Raw genomic sequence first — 21,752 nt, 5'->3', positions numbered from 1 at the left:
GGACCAGGGCAGAGGAGCAACCTCATCCCTGGCCCTCCAGAGATCATCCACCAACGCGACCAAAGCCATCTCCGTGCTGTAGCCGGGCCGAAAACCGGACTGGAACGGGTCTAGATAGACAGTTTCATCCAGGTGCAAGGGAAATTGATATGCCACCATATTTCTACAACCTTCGCCGCGGCGGGTTGGAGACCGACGATAATTACCTAAAACAGCCGGGTCCAGGGCGGCTTCTTAAGGAGGGCCTCACCACCGCCTCTTTCAAGGCAGGCGGAAGACACCTCCACCAAAGAAGCGGTCGTAATCGCCTGGAGCCAGCCTCGTGTCACCTCTCGAGTGGCCAGCACCAGCCAAGAGGGGCACGGGTCCAGTAAACACGTGGTGGCATTCAACCTACCCAACAACCTGTCCATGTCCTCGGAGCCACAGGGTCAAACTCATCCCAAACAATGTCACCAAGACCGCCTCGAGCATCTCACCCGCATCACGCAATCTTGGTCCAGACCATCCCGGTTGAACGATTTTATCGTATAGATAACCGTTAAACTCCTCAGCACGTCCCTGCAGCGGGTCGTCCGCTCCCCTGGTGTAGGAGGGAGCGAGTCACCAAACAGGGCGGCTGGGCGGTTATCTGCCGATGCAATGAGGGAGGAGGCGTAGCTACGCCTCGCTTCCTCAATGCCACTAGGTAAGTCCTAGTATAGGACTTCACTAGTGTCCGATCAGCTTCGAGCGGCTAGACCTCCAGGAACTCTCTAGGCGTCTTCTCCGGCGTTTCATCCTCTCAGCTCCTCGGAGAACCAAGGAGCCGGTTGGGACCTGCGCCGGGTCAGAGGTCGCAAAGGCACGACACGGTCTAAGGCCCCGCCGCCCGTTCCCAGGCCGCAACAAGTTCCTCAGCCGAGCCGTGAGCCAGACCCTCAGGAAATGGCCCAAGCTCCGTCCGGAACCCATCCGGGTCCATCAGGCGCCTGGGCGGAACCAACGTGTCGGCTCCGCCTCCCTGCGGTGGTGAATGGCGGTCAGAAAGTCCAGGCGAAGAGAGTGATCTGACCATGACAAAGGTTCAATGACTATTTCCTTTAAGTCCAGATCTCTCAACCACTGACTAGAGAGAAAATCAAATCCAGAGTGCCACCCCAATGTGAGTAGGGCCATCAACTACTTGAGTCAGGTCCAAGGCCGTCATGGAAGCCATGAACTCCCGAGCTGCCGTCGATGGCGAGCGGAAGATGGCAAGTTAAAGTCCCCCATGACTAAAAGTCTGGGGGTCTCAACTGCCACCCCAGCCAGCATCTCCAGAAGCTCGGGCAGGGCGGCTGTCACGCAGCAAGGAGCCAGGTACGTGATCAGCAAACCCATCTGACACCTACGACCCCATCTCACAAAGAGGGATTCGCACCCGGCAATCTGAGGTACAGTGGTCTCCCTCGGCTCTAGACTCTCTCTAATCACAACCGCCACCCCCCCACCCCTACCCTGGGCCCTCGGCTGATGGAACGCACGGAAACCCGGTGGGCACATCTCAATAAGGGGCACGCCCCCTTCAGTGCCCAACCAGGTCTCCGTAATGCCCATAAGGTCCGCGGAACCCCCCTGTAAATAAAATAATTTATTTTATTTATTTTATTTATTTATTTATTTTGTCACAACAGTATAAATAAGCATAAGCATGAAAATAACTATATAATATATAAGCATATATATAAGCATAAGTATGTAATAACTATATTAATTGGATATAATGAAAGGAAACAATAGGACAGGAACGGTAGGCACGTCTGTGCTCTTATGCACGCCCCTTATAGACCTCTTAGGAATGGGGTGAGGTCAATAGTAGATAGTTTTTGGTTAAAGATTTTGAGATTTTGAGAAGAGACCACAGAGTCAGGTAGTGTGTTCCAAGTATTAATAACTCTGTTACAGAAGTCATATTTTCTGCAATCAAGATTGGAGTGGTTAACATTAAGTTTAAATCTATTGTTTGCTCTTGTATTGTTGTGATTGAAGCTAAAGTAGTCTTCAACAGGAAGGATATTGCAATAGATGATTCTATGAGTTAAACACAGGTCATGCATCCAGCTCTATCATGATCTCAGCTATGGATTAATGTCCCAAATTTTTCACTTAAAAGCTCAATCCCAGATATGTGTAACAAATTATCTCTTTCAGTATACTATCTCTTATGAGCTGACATATATAGAGTTATTTGTCTCAGGTAACCATCCTGGTGGTTTGATGCTGGTTTCCATGTAGGATAAGTTATGCCTTTTCTTTTTTAAGAATCAGAGTTACTCACTGAACATGGTAGTAAAAGATACAAAAGATACAAATGGTTCAATTAGTTTATGCAAGTCTGTACTGATGCATAATAGCTTTCCAAAGTCATTAAAGAAAGGTATGGAACTCAACTGCAAATGTCAACAGATTGAATCAGATATCTTATAAATGTAAACATGTGTTCCATATTTATGTTTCCGATTCTAGTGGAATGAACAATTTGCTTTTTAAAATGAGTGTTTGTGCATGCTTTTGAATCACTGTTGACTTCTGGAGATTGCCTGGGCCAGTCCCTGCAGTTTTGTTAACAGGATTTCAGAAGTGGTTTGCCATTGTCTGCTTCCCACGACTAAGAGAAAGTGACTGGCGGAAAGCTAATTATGGACCTAAGGTGGGATTAGAAGTTATAATTTCCCAGTTTCTTGATCAGTGCCTTAAGCAGTTACACCCAGCTGTATTATGTTTTTAAAAAGATTGATGTTAATTAAGAAGATAGTTGTGCAACTATATGTAGTAGAAATTCTGAGTCTAGCAAACTAAATAATCAGACAATTCTATTTTGAAATGTCCCATATAAGATATATTTCTCTGAAACACAGCTATGGAGAATGGCAGTAGTATAGTGCCCAACAGGAAAAAAATATATGAAAGGCAGCAAAATAGTTTGTTCAAATAACTCAGTAAGGGTAAATTTTGGTTCAGAACCCTCTAAACTTCTGACCATCACTTTATGATACATTTCAGCTAAGAAAATAAAATAAGATATAAGTCTCATATATATAAAGCAACCGATAATCATGGCTCACATATTCACAATTTATTTTCTTCTTTATAGAGATGTAGCTAAGCTAACCAGCTGTCCCGAAAAGAAAAGACCTTCTACCTTGAGGTTTCCTAAATATTAATTTATAGCACAAAACCTGTGCTCAGGTACATCAAGAATATTAGCGAGTTATGAAAATAAATCATTTCATAACTCATTAAATAACTGGCCATTCACAAGAGATGGAAAATAGAGGAAAGTGAAATGCAGAAAGTATTAACAGTTATCTGATTAGAAATGCCTTTTCAGAAATCAAAAGTTGGATGATAATTGCATTTGTGAGTTAATATATAAATTAAAATTCCTAATATAAAATAAAGTAAGAATCTTGTTCAAGCCACAAAAGATAATATTGGACTTCTTAATTAACTGCGGTACAGATGCTTTGTGTTGCAATCATCTCTAACATTTCCTTATTCAAGAATGTGTTTTGAAGTAATTGGCAGAAAGTCAAAATTTATTTATTTATTTACTTCTTTTTATAATCCCATTACTGAGGATTCTGTAATGAAGGACTGAGTCTAATATCATGGAAGAAAAAATCAGACTTGTACCATGAGTTTCTGTTCTCTTAGCCACATAACCTGCTCACCAAAATACCCTTAAATCTGCTTTGTTTGGCTGGAGCAGATTTAGAAAAATGCAAGGAGCTACAAATAATACAGCTCCCTTGTAGTCTGTATGTAAATATTGCTATTTCTCACAACATTTTCTTTTTTAAACTTCAGAGTTGTTAAACAGCTAACCCTAAAAGGATTTGTGCCATCATCCAAAACTTGCTTTGGAAATAGTCATTGTCAATAATGAAATTATCACCACTTCCATTATCTGCCTTTTATTTCCCTCTTTCTTCACTGTTTCTCCCACTGTGCATATCTCTCTAGTTCATCCTTTTGATAAAGGTGATTCTAGTAGGGAAAAAGCTTATCGTCTTTAATAAGCTTCAATATGCTTCAATTTCTTGTTTCCATTCACTTTTTTTCAGGTAAACAAAACTATCATATTAATGCTGTCAGCTGACACCAGCCATTGATGGCTATTTTACAGAAAGAGATATTAAAGGAAAGGGGAAAAAATTCACATGTGAATATTCTCCCCCCCCCCCCAAAAAAAATCACAGGATTCCAAATACAAAGGGTGAGAGAGTCTTAGTAGCAGTCATTATGGGAGTGTTACATTAATCTAATTTGCTTTATTGGTCTGTCCTACCTACCTTCTTCCTAAGTCCCTGATTCTTTCAAAAGTCTCATTATTCCAGAGCATTATTTCTTCATACATTCCATCCAAAATCAAAATATGGTACAAAAGAACATGTTCTTAAAGTAGATTGTTGTTTATTCGAAAGTCATATAAAATATAAAAGACTGATGGAAAATTCAGCCAAATAACCATGCAGTTCATAGAACTCTTAGATGACCAAATGGGAGGTTATCCAGAACATATTGTAGACCTGTTTTTCTTCAAATTTTTTTTTGGTCAGCCACTAGAACTAAAGGACAACTGCAACTTCAACACATCCCATCTATCACACTATGTTACCTTGCTTGATCTGTCTTCTCTAGGGAGTACCTACTTTGTGTAATAACATCCCCCCAGAGATCTGGATTTTTATAAGGCTCCAAAAACCTGGCTGTTTCTCCAGGTATTCAGGCCAGGTGGTTAGATAAAAGGTTAGGCTAGCTTATTGTGGATATGATTTTATAAGGTATCATTTCCCTTGAATGTCATGGGCTATTGTTCTTAATTCTTTGGTTTTAATCTTTATATACTACCCAGAATCACTGTTGTGAGAATGGTGGCCATATAAATTATTTAAATAAATAAAATATTACACCATCCTAATAAAAGTATTATTATGCGTAGATTTATAATTTGAATTTGATTAATTATAATTTGAATGTATAGAATCCTAAGTGAAACTGGGATATATGTAGTAACTCATGAAGACCATTATTCATTGTTTCAGGAGTACGGATACTTTTACAGAATCCTGCGGAAATGACTCAACTGGAAAAAAATTATGGTCAGATAATATTTGTTGTGTTTCTTATAATCACTGTCTGATTATGAATAAACATCTCCAATTGCTTCATATATACATAAATTACTACCAGCTGATGGGTAAGAATGCTTTTAATAGAAATCAACCCAAAGCTTTAATTGTAGAACACAACTAGATAGCAAATAGATTATTATTATGCCTTCATAATGAGCAAGAGCTTGCAGGATAGGAAATATAGATCTTATATCAGGAGTACACATCAAAGATATTTCATCATTATGTAAGGTCTCAATTTTATTCGGGGATTAAGTATCCAGATTGTTTATATATTGGCAAATCCTTAATCATTATATTACTTCTAAAGTCATTCTTCTGCTATTTATTTGATGTTGTTTGGATAAAATCTATTATTCTTACTGTTCTTGTTTCGGATTTAAGGTGAATCAGAATTATAAACATAACCTAAGAGAGCCAAGTGATGTGCATGCTATATATAATGTATTTTGTGATAGGGATATAATACATCAAACAGAAAGCCATATAGAACCATCTCTCATTCCTTTCACATGTTGCACATCCAGGATGATTACAAATACGGAACATGTACATGGATAGCATGGAGAGATGTCACAATGAGGATAGATCAGTAAGAGGCTTTATGAAGGAAATGAATGGAACAGCGAGGAAAGAGGGAGGACTGAGCAAAAAGGAAACGCATTTTAGGTAAACTATACCTTCACATCCCCGCTCAATCTGCCCACTGCGGTGCAAAGCATCATTGATGAGATCTGGTAGACGCCCATTCAAGTCCACCGATGCTAGGCAGCCCTGAAATCCATCTCTGGATGCTACCAGCTTTGGGAGATTGCTATACATTCCTTGAGCCAGTCCAGCAATGTACAGGTCACCTAAAGAAAAACAGATAGGAGACAAGGAAAGTCCAAGGAAATCAATGAGCGGTGCTATTTACCGTTATATTATGATCAACATCTTAAAAGGCCTTATCACTAATGATAAGTTAGGTAATGCTAATAGGAGAGAACTTTGCAATATAAACAATTATTTCTGTGATACAGAATTAAGCAGCTACATTTATACATTGCATCAACAATATTATAGTTCCCAAATTACAAACAGTAACAGTTTCACTATATTCTGTATGAGTCAGATGCCAAGTCTTATAGTCAGTTCTAGGCACCATACTTTAGGAGGAAAATCAAAGGACTAGCAGCTGATTCAGCGAATTAGGAATATTTCGTTTAATACTGGGAGGATAGAACTGAGGAGAATATCTTTGTCACTCAGAAGGCTAAGTTCTATTCTCTATCATTCCAGAGCATGTTTCACATAACAGTAGCTTTAACTTATAAGAAAACAGATTCTGAATGAATGCGAGCAAAAATAATAATAAGAAAAGCTGTTTAATAGTTGAATCAGTTAAGGGCTGCATCCTGGATTGTTTATGATCAAGTGGAGCAGTGGTGAGACAACTATTGGGGAGTTTTAATCTGGACTCCTGCCCTAGGGATTGGATTTGAAGATGTAAATGGCCCCTTTCCAACCCTATGATGCCATATATAAAGTTCTTAAGAAATAAGTTCAGCTATCTGCAATATCTTTAAAGTCTTATTGCTTTCTACCAAGTGGAGTTCCCAAACCCATAATCTCTTTATAACTGAAAATACCAGGTATTTATACTCATTATATGGTTTGCCATTCCCGTATTTCCCACATCCAGCTTTCATATTTTTCAACCGATATGGTATTAGGAATAATTATTATCATGCATGGATGAATCAGTTCAAAATTGATCCAATTACTTACCCTTAAGGTCAAGGTTTTTGGCACCATTGATGACCTGAGTAACAACCCTGGTATCCACTTTTAGGCTATGGGTGTTGCTGTTGTCTCTGGTGATAACTACATTGTGCCACTGGTTGTCATTCAATGGACGATCACTATTGCCCTTGATAACATTAGGTCCATTTCCAAGGTCAAACACATAATGAATATACCTGCAAAAATAGAAGTCACTGCTTTGAAAGGGTTCAGAAAAAGCATTCTAAATCTCAATAATAATGGTTTGTCTAGGGAAATGAAACAAAAGCAGCTTTGTCAGCGAAAATATACTACAGTTATAAAGTCATTAAAGTTATAATTTCAAAAAATAAAAGAATCAGAAATTAAAATTAGGTTTTAAACACATATGAAAGACCTCTATTAACGAATCCATTGCCAGAGCCAACCGAAGATCTTACCCCTTGACCAGCTCAACTGCAATGAAATCATTTCCATCCCCACTGTTGAAAAGGATGAAACCATCGGCAGAAGTTGTCTTGAACTGGAAGAAGAGATGCATGGAGGTATAAGCCTGCAAGGTCGCTAGGCTCAGGTAGCTGCTCTTGGTCTTGAAGGTAACAGGATCAGCAATGATGTTACGGAGCCCAAAACGGGCTTTCAATTCACAATAGTCAATGTCTCCATTCTTGCATAAGTCAATGTAGAGAAGGCCATTGAACATGAGGCTCTGAAGGTGGCCAATGAAGCTGGAAGGAATGACAGAGATGTAACGCTTCTCTGTCATTATCCCAGTCTCAATGTTGTGGAACTCCAAGCGAGTGTGGTCACCAACCATTGTACCTGAAGATCAAAGCACAAAAAAACTAAAAAAAAATTCTGCAGTAACTAGTAATAGAAGAAAGCCTACTCAAAATTATTTCCATCCTTTTAGGAATAAATAAATGATGACACATCTTGCTAAACTACAATTTCCAGTATTTTTAACCATTACCATTTTTTTCTAGGAATGTTGGGAACTGCAGTTCACCAAAATGTGGGCTGCTAAATCGTTCCTGAACCTTTTTTCTATTAATACTAATGCTGTTTCTTTGAGTCAACCTATCATAACTTGGTACATTAAATCTGTGCATTTACCATACCAAGAAATTGCAGCTATTGTGGTCTTTAGCCCTCCTGGCTGAGAATATTAGAACTACATCCCAATCCATGTGGGGAACATAATGATAGATAAGGATGTCTTAAGGCTCCACCACCTTGTCTAGAAGATGCAAAGTAAACCACTGAAAGAAATGCATTAGAAGACTGCATGGTTGTAAGACCTGACAGTCCTTTTCTTTAATCTTCTTGATAAAGGTATCTTTTCTTTTATGTACACTGAGAGCATATGCACCAAGACAAATTCCTTGTGTGTCCAATCACTCTTGGCCAATAAAAATTCTATTCTATTCCATTCCATTCTATCTATTCTATCACCCATCTCCTTCCACTTATGACTGTATGATTGTAACTTTGTTGCTTGTATCCTTATTGTTTATATTGATAGATTGTTTTATGATTGCTTATTTGTACCCTATGACTATCATTAAGTGTTGTACCTTAGAATTCTTGATGAATGTATCTTTTCTTTTATGTACACTGTGAGCATATACACCAAGACAAATTCCTTGTGTGTCCAATCACATTTGGCCAATAAAAAATTCTATTCTATTCTATTCTATTCTATTCTATTCTATTCTATTCTCTTTCTTCTTTAGTTTGACTTTTGAGAAACCAATTTTGCAAAGATGTGATCACTGAGAAAGTTGGTTGAATAGGTAAAGTTATCAGGGAGCTTGTTGTATTAAGCTTTGAATGCAACTGTACACCGCCCTGAGTCCTCCGGGAGAAGGGCGGTATAAAAATCGAAATAAATAAATAAATAAATAAATAAATAAATAAATAAATAAATAAATAAATAAATAAATAAATAAATAAATAAATAAATTGAAATGAAAATGGAGTGAACAGAGACACAACTTTAAAAGCAAGCAATATCAGCAATTCATATATTATCTGGCCTTGTGGATAGTAGCATCAGAACCAACTATGTTCAATTTTGAATTTTAAAAGCTAAAATTACATACTAAAGTGTGACTTCTGATAAAATTTTCCACGGTATAATGTACAGATAATCAATATTTATATCAGCCTGTACAAGTCACTGTAATCTTTTCCATTTCTATATATCTTTAACAATTCCTGAGATAATCTTTTTTGTTTCATGGTAGATTTTATTGTCACAATCCTTTACTGCTGATCAAATATGATCCAATAACTCTACATTCTGCAGAATGCTACCACACTTTTAAAAACAGCACCAAGTAGGAATGGATGAGAATATATTTCACCATGATACATAAAATTTGTAATAGGATATTTTACTGACAAACTTTTAATTATGTTAACTGATTCTGTTCCCATTCTATTGTTATTATTTATAATCCTATGACTGCATTGAACAATTATGGCCAACAGAATTATTTCAAAAGGCAAAACACATGAGAGTATTTAATGCTATGTTAGCTGTATTTGGATATACATTTAAACAATGTTTTAGCATTTATGAGAATGCAACTATAGGTTTCTCTCAGGTTTGTATACTGCTTTTCAATTGGAAAAGCACCCCAAAAGTCTCACCCTTCTGCTTCTACTTAGATTAACTACATCTTAGTGTACTATCTCAACCCTAAAAAATCACAGATCTTAATTTTAATTAACAAAAATAAATATGCTTTGAAATTAGCTATTTGTACTAAATCTTAATGCTGAATCTTAACATAGTTTGGGTTTGGACAATATGGCAAGAAGTTTCTAAATTCAAGCAGAATGAAAAAGTTTCTGTTATGTCTATGATAGGAAATGAAAGTATAGTGAACCAGCAGAAGTGTAATTGCCAGGCCATCTTTTGTATTGGGCCTTCAGACCTGCCACATTTACTACTGTGGGAAATTGGGAGGGGGTAATGCATAGAGCATGGGTGATATATAGTCATAATAACATTCCTTTCTTAGAGATTCAAGGACATCTTGCCCTGCACCTGGAAGGCTGGAACTGGGCGGCATCTCCAGTTGGGACTGTGCTTTGATTGGACCATGTGATGGACTTGTGGGTATGGGGCAACTTTCCTTTGGGTAGGGAAAACAGGAAGCTTTCAGATTCAGGTTTTCCAGATGTGCCAATATGACATCGCTAAGAAAATGTAACTTTGAGGAAACTCAAGTCTCGGAGTTTTCTTTCTTTGGGGGTTTTACTTAGAGCCCTGACATTAACCCAAATCTCCTTTAAAAATCTCAACAGCTCCCTGGATACCAGGGTGCTGTCCAGGGTCCTGAGCCCCAAACGTTGACCCAAAATCAAGCAGTATGAAGGCTCAGGGAAGATCAAGAAACATTAGTCTTGGGTCTTTTTTCTAACACTAAGCTGGAGGTTCGGCTTTAAATCTTCACCAAGCCCTCCAGTGTTTTTCATTTCTGTGGCAGAACTTGTCTTACAGAACAGGATCCACCCACCCCCCCCAAAGGTCTGGATGTCCCCAACTGTGTTAGCCATTTGTAAAACTCTGAAGACTTAGCTGTTTCCTTTGATGTTTGCATTAGGAGCTTAGATAATGTCTGCTTCTGGCTTTTGTGATTAGGGGTCATTTTTTTATTCTTTAGGACCAAAGATTGTATATGTTGTGGTTCATGTTTTAATCCTTGTACAACAAAGTCACTGTTGTGATCAATGGTTACACGAATTATTTAATCAAGTGAATAAAATGAATAAATCTCTACTTACAGATCAGCAGTCTTGTCAAATTTAATACAAATTTTTTATTGATTGATGATGGATTGATTACCGGTATATGCACCAAGTCAGTGTCGACTCTTAGCGAGCACCTAGATTTTCTCCATGATGATTTGTCTCTAATCTGGTCCTTCACATCTTCCAACAGTGTCTCTATTGCTACTAACATGCTGCTGGTTATCCTCTTTTTTCTACTTTCCTTACCATTAGAGCCTTCTCGGAGAATGAAGCAGGATAATTTGAGCCTGGTCATTTTTGCCTCAAGTGAGAACTTTGGGTTGATTTGATCGTCAATCAATTCATCTGTTTGTTTTTGTGGCTATCCACAGTATTCTCAGCAGTTCTCTCCAGCACCATTGTTCCAATCTGTTATCTTGCTTCTTCAAAGTTCTACTTTTGCTTCTATGGACCTTGCATTTTTCTGATCTTTCTTAGCAGAGATAGACCTTTGTTAACCTTTGAATATCTTTTGCATGGCCTTCATATCTGCTCTATCAAAAGCTTCCTTGGGATGTACTGTGTTTCTTTACATATTATTTATATTTTTTGAAAGTTTAACATAAATAATAAGAACAACTACAAAGTAAAATAGAACAGAGAAAACAAAAAGGAAAGCAACATAAAAGGAAAAGCTAAAGTGCAATAAGAAAAAACGTAGAAGAAAGTAGAAAAAGAGACTAAGACATATATAAAGATATAAAGAAGTAGTTTCAGTGTTTTTTTACAGCAGTTAAGTACAATTATATTTTAACCTCTCTCTCTAGTTACACTGTGGCACTCTTATTTCTGTAATCTATCCTGCCTAATCAAAAATATAAATCACAAGTTCATTTTTTTCCACTGTTATGCGAAAAATCTATTAGAGATCTTTGTGACTTATTTCTTGATTGCTTGCTCCTCTCCTGTTGTTGGTTGATCCTAAAGGGCAGAAATTATCTTCCACTTTGATATCTTCATTGTCAATTCCAAGCCTGATTATTGTACCTCGTCTTTAGTTTGATCTTCATTGTATTTTGTTCCATTTTTTTTTCATTATGGTTTTTGACTTTTATTTGACTTTGCAGATACTTTGCATTTTCAGCTATTAATTAATTAATTAGATTAATCTCATCAGCAAAGTGCAGGTTATATATTTTTTGTCATTTTAAAACCACAGTCAACTTCTTTCAATCCAGCTTCCCACAGCATGCGTCCTTCATACTGGTTAAATAAATGAGGGAGAAGTATATAAAGTATGTCTTGTTTTATGAGGAGTCCTTGTGCTCTCTGAGCTTGCTTGTTTTCTTGCAGTCATTTCACTCCTTTGCCAAACTGGGGACAATCTGTTTCATTATGTTTAATCTGTCTGTGGCTACCTGAACAGTGTATAGGTTTCTAATATGGACAATGAGATGTTCTGAGATTCCCGTTTTTCTCAGTACATTCCACAGCCGGATGTGATCAACACAAGCGAATGACACACATACAGAGTTCTTTTCGGTATTCATTGGCTTTCTCGGTCATCCAGTGTGCATCAGCAGTAATATCTTGTTCCTCAGCCTTTTCTGAAGGCTTGAACATCTGGCATCATTCTTCTATGTAGGGCTCTAATCTGTGCTAGTTTATTTTACTAGAAATTAAGGATATTCTATTATAGTTTGCACACTTTATGAAGCCTCCTTTTTTGTACTGGAAGGTAGATTGGTCTCTTATGATTTGTTGCTCACTATGTCACTCTCCAGATTTGCTGGCATAGCATGGTTAGAAAAATATTCCCCCAAAAGACTTCCAAATAGTGTTTACAAAGATGTTTGGGAATTATCAGCATTTCTCAAATAGCATCAATCTATCTGATATCTGCTTAGCTCAAAAATGGACTTGAGCTAAGAAGGTACAAGTTTAAAACCAATAGAACTAACTAGATAACGGGCTGGGATAGCTCAGGCTGTTAAGAAGCCTGTTATTAGAACACAGTAGCCTGCAATTACTGCAGGTTCAAGCCCGGCCCAAGGTTGACTCAGCCTTCCATCCTTTATAAGGTAGGTAAAATGAGGACCCAAATTGTTGGGGGGGCAATAAGTTGACTTTGTAAAAAATATACAAAATAGAATGAGACTATTGCCTTATACACTGTAAGCCGCCCTGAGTCTTCGGAGAAGGGCGGGATATAAATGTAAACAAAAAATAATAATAATCTTGTTTCAGTTACAATCTCTTAGTCTGAGCAACCTTTCAGATTGCTTATGAGGCTAATACTGTAGAGAGTTCACTACTCTAAGAACACTTCCATGTAGCCAGCTCTCAAAATCATCACTCAAAGTCTCTGAGTTGATATTTGCAAAGTATTAATGCTAACTATTGAAGAGCCAGAGCCAACCTGATTTTTTTTCAACTAACCAAAAAAAAATAATATGGGTTTTAATCTCAGGCTAGGCCCTATATCTTTGTCTTGTTTCATTAGTTTGTTTTGAAGAAGAAAAGGAAATCAGTCAGTCAGCTGTAAGACACTGTAGAGTCCAGTCGAAACACACAATGTCATGGTGGTAGGTTGTCAAACTGATCGAAATGCTGCCAGTCCCTAAATTATAGAGAACCTGGCTTTTTTCAAATTACAAAGTAATGACTGGATTGCCCAAAGAAAATGTCAGCTTAGGAAAAAGGACTTTACACCACTCTAGCTAAAATCAAATGATAAGGTATCCAAATAAAAAAAAAGTTTCTCTGATAGGAATAATTTCCCCATTTTGATTTCTTCCAATATTAAAGCATAGTTTGGGTTGTTTAATGGAGGTTATTCCTCCATTAAGTGCTAAATTGACATAAATTTATTGAATTGGATCTTCCATGTACAAGCAATTCCAAAATACTTTTGGAATACTTGTTTTCCACTTTGAGGATTGTCCATTAAATTGTCAAGGGCAAGGGTGGCAGAAGAAGGAAAAGAAAAATGAAGACAAAGTCATAAAAAATGATAATGTGGTCATCCTGCTGCTTTTCACAGGAAAAAAAAAACAATTTCATCCTATGTCTGACGATATTTTGGTCATCATTTGCTCAACGATGTGGCAGGGGGTAAGGCAGAAGAAGAGAGTGGATAAGAACAGCCTCATTAACTTCAAGTAGCAAATTACCTCTCCATTTCACCATGGTGTGATTCTATACCGGTCATTAATTATTTGCTTCCAGAAAAAAATCTAATTTAATTATTTTTTTCCTTATTTACACAAATGTACAGGCATATAGTTCCCATTGTTACTTGCAATATACAAACGCATTCACCCATTCTTTTGCGTGTGTATTAATTGGTAGGCATGTAGATGATCTCCAGTGTTAAGCTACATAAGTGCTAATTTGTAACTCGGTGGGCATGATGCTATATTGTATGTTTTAATAAGTAAGAGTAATTAAAGTGGTTTAGGATTTCACATTTGGATTTATGAACTTAATGTTATCAAAACTTCTGACAAGCTTTGTTGTAGTTAAAGTAACACATGCCATCATGTGGCTGATCCCTAGAACTGCTTCTTTCTTAGCACTGATAAATTATTCATAGAAGCATAAAAAAATTGTTTGGAAAATCCTCAATGAGTATACTAAACGGTGGTAAATATGAAAAATATTTTGACATTAATTTGTAAGTTTTTCTTTTTTAAAAAAACAATGCATATATTTTTATTTCCCCCCCTCAATTTTGCTTACTTTTTCTACTAAATTTACAGTCAGATCATTATTTAATTTCTCCTGGGAAATGTATTCTTGACAGCTGTCTAGGTGACTTTGGGCTTTCTTTTAGCCAAACCCACCTCACAGGGATATTGTTTGGGGGAAAATAGGAGTAAGCATTAGACATGTTTGCTGCCTTGAATTATTTATAGAAATAGTAAAGGCAGGATAGAGGTAAGCAAACAAATAAACAAATAAATAATAAAATGTGTTTGAATACAAATACATATTTTAAGCAGCTCAAAATAGATTATAGAATATTTTGAGCTTTATTTTTCAGTGTGTCTTGATATGTATATTTAAACCCATGAGAACTACATGATTGTTTTCAACTTCTTCACCATAACACTGATTCTACCTTTATTGTATATTTTATATCATTGTATACAAAATGGTGTCAGCTTGAGGACCATACTTGGCTTTTTAGTAGGGCCATAGTCTAAAAGTGGTGGGCCACTTTTTAAAAATTTAAATTAGCTTTTATATTATCCATTATGGTATTGTTTGGTTATATTTTTATGAAGGAGATGGAGGGAGGGAGGGTATTTTTATGAAGGAGATGGAGGGAGGGAGGGAGGGAGGGAGGGAGGGAGGGTAGATAGGTAAGTTCTTAAATTAGGGGTTGATTGGAAAGGCAGGGTGAGGTAGAAATATGTGATTACCTGCAAGGTGTAATGCAGTGAACACAAAAAAAGAAAGTGGAGAAAAGATAGAAAAGCAAAAGGAAAGGAAAGAAAGGGTAGCATATGGGAAAGTGGTGCAGTGGAGAATGGAGCAGAAATGACTTGGATATGGAGAGAAGAAGGTATAACATGGGAGCTATTATGGGCCACATCCAACTCACTGCCAGCTTGCCTCTGGACTGGTGTGAAGTTTTTGCACTTCTGTTCTAGACTAGTAAAGCAGAGGATCTTTGCAAACTTCTAATCAGTTTTTCTTAAATTCTTTCAAGATTCTAAAAACAAAACACTCCTATAGAATATGCTCTGATTTCTTTCCTTGCACTGGGAATGGCCACAGAATTTCACAGGAGATGATTACAGATATGAAGTAGAAAGGAATGTAGAACTTAACATAGTAAGAAGCAGTTATTGTCAGCATTGATTGGTATTCATTCTTTACAGGAATATAGTATGAATATAAACAGAATAGCCTAGAATCCTCTATTATTCCCTTCATCCTTTACACAGTGTTCCAGGCTTTGGTCTGAGTCAAGTACTTACCTGGCTAACCTTGTTCTTCATAGTGCTGAAATCAGTAGCTGAGGTTGTATCTGTGCCACATAGTTTATAGTGTGATCCACTTTGTTTATGTCCTTCATTCTTTAGATATGTCTCACAGAATTCTCTCTTATATTGTGGGATGTAAGTTCAAATCCAAAGGAGTCACATTTAGTAAATAGAGATGAATCCACTCACCTTCGGCAACATCATCATCAACTGTAAGTTTGAGACTCTTTCCTCGGCGTACCACTCGGACTGTGTGCCACTCATTATCATTGAGTTTTTGCCCAGCATAAAGGGTTTCTGGTCCTTTACCTGGAGACAGCAGCAAGTAGAAGCAAGTGTTAAAATCACATCAAATGCATAGCAACATTTTGCTTGGTTGGAAAAAAAACACCACTGAAATCACCTTGGTGTGAATATGCAGAAGCTACTTAATTCAGAGAGGGCAGAAAGACACGCACTTAGATAACTAATAAACTTGTACATTTAGTCTGATTAAAACTGAAGGAGGCTATTATTCTCTTACAATGATTGCTGTCCTTTTTCTGTATAGAAAGTATTTATGTGTTCTTCATGTTTTATCATCTAGTAGATCAATAGCTTACCTTTCCTCCCAGAGCTCAAGCTGGCTTTCGTAAGAATCTTCTTTCATTTTGTGCCTACACAAGTCTTGTGAGGTAGGCTTGGTTGAGAAGAGGTGATTGGCTAATGAACACTCACTGGCTAAGTAAGTTCCCATGGCCAATGATGAATTTGAATCTGGACCTCCTTGGTTCCAATCAAACACCTTAAACACTATTGCCATAAAGGCACTCTTATCATTCTTAGATTAAAGTTTATCATAGAAACTAACATGTGATTGCTTAATTTTGTTATCAATGGGCCTTCTATTATATCTGATGATAAGTTATACCAGGTTGTTTTCAGCAAGCATGACTTCACATCAGATCAAGCATAAACCACATCAAAAAAATTGTATTCACGTTATGCCTTGCAACAGGTACTATCATCATTCCAGACTTCTCCCTCTGTTTTATTACTGAAGTATTTTTGCAGACCTAATTTCCACTTAAACATTTTCTACAAATTCTCTGGTAAACAATGCTCCTAAAGGCAAAATTGGATGTGCAACCTTTTTTTGTTTTCTTTCCCAATAAATATATATTTATAAATTCAGTGCCCTTAGAGAAAAAAAGAATATTGTTTATGGTAAAAGGAAAACCATGTATATCGTGGTGTGCATAAATGAGTTCCAACTACAAAAATAAAACTAAAGCTCTTATAGTGCAGGGATATGCAAATAACATTAACTGAAGTTTAGAGGCTTACACTACAGCATGCAGATTCTACTGTAATGATACATTGGGACTTAGTGGTGAATTGAACTTCAATGGCAGTTCTATGAAAGGCAGCATTCTCATTCAACAAACGATTTGGATTGAGAGGATGAGAGTAGCATTATTGCCAACTAAATTCTAAGACGGATGTTTACCTACTATAAGTCTGTATTCAGCTAATATATATTCTAATATTATAATTAGACATCCTAATATCTCCTTGCAAAAATTTCAAAACAATCCATTTGTCCATGGAGAAAATGTCCTTGCCTTCAATGTGTATTAATTATGATGTTAGGATAATAATAAAGGACAATATAGTATGTGAGGAAATATCTACTCATACTCATCAGAGTTGGTTGATCTGATTTAGTTGCTTCAAAATCTGTGACTCAATTTCTGTTCCTCTATATAAGTATTCTCTATATAACTAGCCATTTCAACTGCAGCAAAGCAGTGAAAGCACAACTTTTGGGATGAATGCAGACTGAAAATCCAAATGTAGGTCTGGATTGTTTTATTCTATTATAATTTCTTCCCATAATTGTATGGACTTTAATAATTCTTCGTATATTTCTAGAGTTTCAAAATACAAACAATCTATTAGAAATTTGAGTAGAGTCAGTTGGGATACACTCAGTCTGACCAAATTATCCCAGAGTTGGTTTTATTATGAAGAATCATATACCATAAATGTAATAAATATAATAATAACAACAGAGTTGGAAGGGACCTTGAAGGCCTTCTAGTCCAACCCCCTGCCCAGGCAGGAAACTCTACACCATCTCAGACAGATGGTTATCCAACATTTTCTTAAAAATTTCTAGTGTTGGAGCATTCACAACTTCTGCAGGCAAGACGTTCCACTTATTAATTGTTCTAACTGTCAGGAAATTTCTCCTTAGTTCTAAATTGCTTCTTTCCTTGATCAGTTTCCACCCATTGCTTCTTGTTCTACCCTCTATATGACCAGCAGGTTATTGTACATTTCCTTGCTGATGTTCTGGAAAGAAATGTACCAATGTTAAGTACTTAATGGGTACATTCTATGAAAACATTTAACAACTAGTTAAATGTGACAAAATTTCAATCATTCTGCTGTGTACAACCATTTTGCTTTTTAGATCAGGCACAAAACCCAAAGGAAGGAGTGACTAGTCTGACCCTATAATTATAATAGGCAAGCCAAAGAAATGATAGCCAATAGCAATTTTTTTAATGTAACCAAATAATTTCATATCTGCCTGTTTCGTGATGTCCACAGGACTCATACATTTGTTTTTTTAGGATGGAAAACTTTTAGCCGGATCTGTTAGATTAAAGGTTAAGGTTTTCTGTCAACGATATATTGGGTGGAGTAAATACTATATTGGTACTACTTCACTTTCTAGAGTGCAACTGTATGTAAAACAAGTTATATTCAGAGATCAAAACTCTGAGCAGCTCAGAGGAGCTTGCAAGAGAAGGGGTTATCCTGTCTTCTAAGCCTTTTTAGCTATTTTTGGAATTAACTTGCAATGTGATTATTGAAAATCATTTTAAATTTATTTATCACCTCTTCCTTCTTTGTTATCTAGCTTTGTTGTTTTCTTTGAATGCCTTTTGTTTTTGTTATTTGGGAGACATCTGCAGTGAGAAAAGAACCGTTTGTCAGCCGCAATTACCTCCTGTAAATTTCTGCTCAACATCACCTTTTTCACAGTTATATCATCAAAGTTGCCACAGCAACAAAATTCAATAATATAGGCAGCAGTGCAGGTGGTCTGTCCAAAAATAATTTCTAAAAATATTATTTGTTTCCTTATTTCATTTACAGATAGGGAATTGGCAGTAAATGGCCATAAAGGGGGATGGGAGAGGGAGGAAGGAAAGACAGAGAGAAAGAACAGCAAATAGACTATTTCTATTTTCTGATGGCTTTTATGAGATGGCAAAAGGTCACTAAGCATTGGTTGTTGTTACTGTTCATTACCTAATTTATAAGTTCAGATAAGAAGCAAGAAGATTAGCATATACTGGAACAAATGCAGAAGAAGAAAGGTGTTTTTTTGGGGGGGGGGGTTGCATTTATATCCCGCCCTTCTCCGAAGACTCAGGGCGGCTTACACTATGTCAAGCAATAGTCTTCATCCATTTGTATATTATATACAAAGTCAACTTATTGCCCCCAACAATCTGGGTCCTCATTTTACCTACCTTATAAAGGATGGAAGGCTGAGTCAACCTTGGGCCTGGTGGGACTTGAACCTGCAGTAATTGCAAGCAGCTGCTGTTAATAACAGACTGTCTTAGCAGTCTGAGCCACTCAAGGACCCTTATGACTGAGCTAAAAAGTTATAATTGAGCTAAAAATTAATTAGTAGGTTTCCATAATTTAGAGCAGGAAATTGGACTAGAAGTCCTCCAAGGTCCCTTCCAAGTTTGTTATATTGTTATTTTTATTATAACATTATCCTCACAGTAAGAATGGCAGGAGTAGCAATACAGTCTCTTGTTTTGGAGACATGCATTCTCATAGATCCTCACTATGACGATTAATTATCTTTAAACTAATAATTAAAAGATATTAAGCTGTCTTCAGTGAAAGTGGTGTTGAGTGCCTCAATGTAAACTATCAGCCTTATTCTTAAAAACAAGAAGAAAGAAGAAAATTAGATGGAAGGGAGGGAGGGAGGAGGGGAGGAAGGAAGGAAGGAAAAAAATTAAAATAATGAAACTGTTTGTTTTCTAGATCGAATATCCCTACCACAACATTTTGAGGCATATTTGGGGCAACATGAAAATTATAAGGGGCGTGCATAAGAGCACAAAAGTGCCTACTGTTCCTGTCCTATTGTTCTCTTCATTATAGTATTATATGCATACTTTTACTTATACTTTTACTTATATATACTTTTTCTCTCATGATGAATTATTGTTTATGTTGATGATTGTATATACTGTTGTGACAAAATAAAAGAAAAAAAATGTAATGAATGATATCAACCACAAAGATTAAGCCAAAAGAGATGAACACAATGTTTATATACAAAGCAAACATTCTAATGAATTTTATTCTGTGTTTTCAATGGGATGGGCATACACAAAATTGAAGCTAACTGATTTACTATTTATCATACATACAGATATATTGGTTAAATAACCATTATCATTAAATATAAAGAGTTGAAAAATAAACAACTTCCTTGAGGAGCATTGTAATACAGAGAAACAAATGAACCACAATAAATTATAAATCCATTCACATTCACTCACACATTTATTTTTTATGCAAATACTAGTTTTAAACATTCCTTACCAGAAAAATTCTTGCAGCAAAACGAGGATCACAGAATATGCGTCAGACTTCTTAGCCTTGCTCTGACTTTTCTTACCTGTAAAGTCTCTTTCAGTCCATCTTTCCAGATTGAGGGAGACCATTGCCACATTATAAAATAGCCAAGCTTAATGTACTATTCTGCTCTATCCACAATGCTCACATCAAAATAGCCAACCCACCCCCACATCTGATAAATTCAAAAGCTCAATAAGTCAACTTCCTACATTTTCATTATGGTTACAAACTTCCTACATTTTCATTATGATTGTATTGCAAACACCCCTACAAGATAAAAATACAAATAGCTGCATTTTTTATTGTATATTTTGTATTTGTATACCTCCAAATTATATTCTGTAAATCTAGGTAGTTTACTATAAAAACTAAAATTACAACCCACAGTAGAATCCAAATCCAAATTCTGTAACATTTTGTCAAGTGTAGTCTCTTAAATATCCACAAGATAGACTTTACCATCTTACAAAATGGGGGGAAGGGGGAAGGGCTCATAAAATTCATAGAGCAAGTTTCATAATGGGAGACTGCCACTGAAACAGAGTGCCTATGGGTCTTTTATCTCTTTCCCTTAATGCAGGTTGCAGATCTTCAGGACAGTTTCTGGAATACAGAGGACAGGCTAAGATGGTCTTTAAGGTATATGGAGGGTGAACGAGTAGGGCTTCAGAGGTTAAACCAGCATTTCGAATTCAATACAAAAATATACAGGTAACACTTTTGCTAAACTGCTAAACTTCTCCATCCCCACTGGCTAGTCAGGATATTGCATGTTGTCCCAGTTGCATATTCTGAATTAGTTCTGTGGCCCAGGACTTAAAATCTGAAGGAGCAAAGCAGTGGAATGTCAGCTTTAGGTGACATCAAGGCAGCATCAGAACATCTGAATAAGTCAGATGAAAAAAGTGTGGCCTCCAAACCCCTAGACTTGGCAAGTAGAGTGGAAAGTAGTGAAAAGATGCTCAGTGAGGTTCCTTGTCATGCTTGCCTTAACTAAAAAAAAAAAAAGCTGGCAGTAGTCCTATTTAAGAGGCATCTCTGACCCATATTTGGAATGTCCCGGTGTTTGGAAGCCATACGGGTCTGGATGGGGAGAAACAGGCTCAAGCTCAATCCCTCCAAGACGGAGTGGCTGTGGATGCCGGCATCCCGGCACAGTCAGCTGAGTCCGCGGCTGACTGTTGGGAGCGAGTCACTGGCCCCGATGGAGAGGGTGCACAACTTGGGCGTTCTCCTGGATGAACGGCTGTCTTTTGAAGACCACCTGACGGCCGTCTCCAGGAGAGCTTTCCACCAGGTTCGCCTGATGCACCAGTTGCGCCCCTTTCTAGACCGGGATGCCTTGTGCACAGTCACTCACGCCCTCGTGACATCTCGTCTGGATTACTGCAATGCTCTCTACATGGGGCTCCCCTTGAGGGGC

The 21,752-nt window shown here is 37.2% G+C and overlaps 1 protein-coding gene across 1 annotated transcript in view; it reads right to left on the bottom strand.

Annotated features, from left to right (window-relative positions):
* Window positions 1–21,752, bottom strand: part of NRXN3 (neurexin 3) — a 1,004,058-nt gene that overhangs the window by 785,101 nt on the left and 197,205 nt on the right. The window contains exons 6-9 of the mRNA XM_058162458.1: window positions 15,851–15,970; window positions 7,364–7,745; window positions 6,930–7,120; window positions 5,840–6,013 (exon numbers count right to left, since the gene is read on the bottom strand). Of these exons, the coding sequence (XP_058018441.1) occupies window positions 5,840–6,013; window positions 6,930–7,120; window positions 7,364–7,745; window positions 15,851–15,970 (867 nt within the window). The remainder of the gene's footprint in view (window positions 1–5,839; window positions 6,014–6,929; window positions 7,121–7,363; window positions 7,746–15,850; window positions 15,971–21,752) is intronic.

The sequence above is a fragment of the Ahaetulla prasina genome, chromosome 1, assembly GCF_028640845.1.
Source record: "Ahaetulla prasina isolate Xishuangbanna chromosome 1, ASM2864084v1, whole genome shotgun sequence".
NCBI classification, from domain to species: Eukaryota; Metazoa; Chordata; class Lepidosauria; order Squamata; family Colubridae; genus Ahaetulla; species Ahaetulla prasina.
Note: the sequence above shows the minus strand (reverse complement) of the source record. Positions and strands in the feature narration are given on the sequence as shown.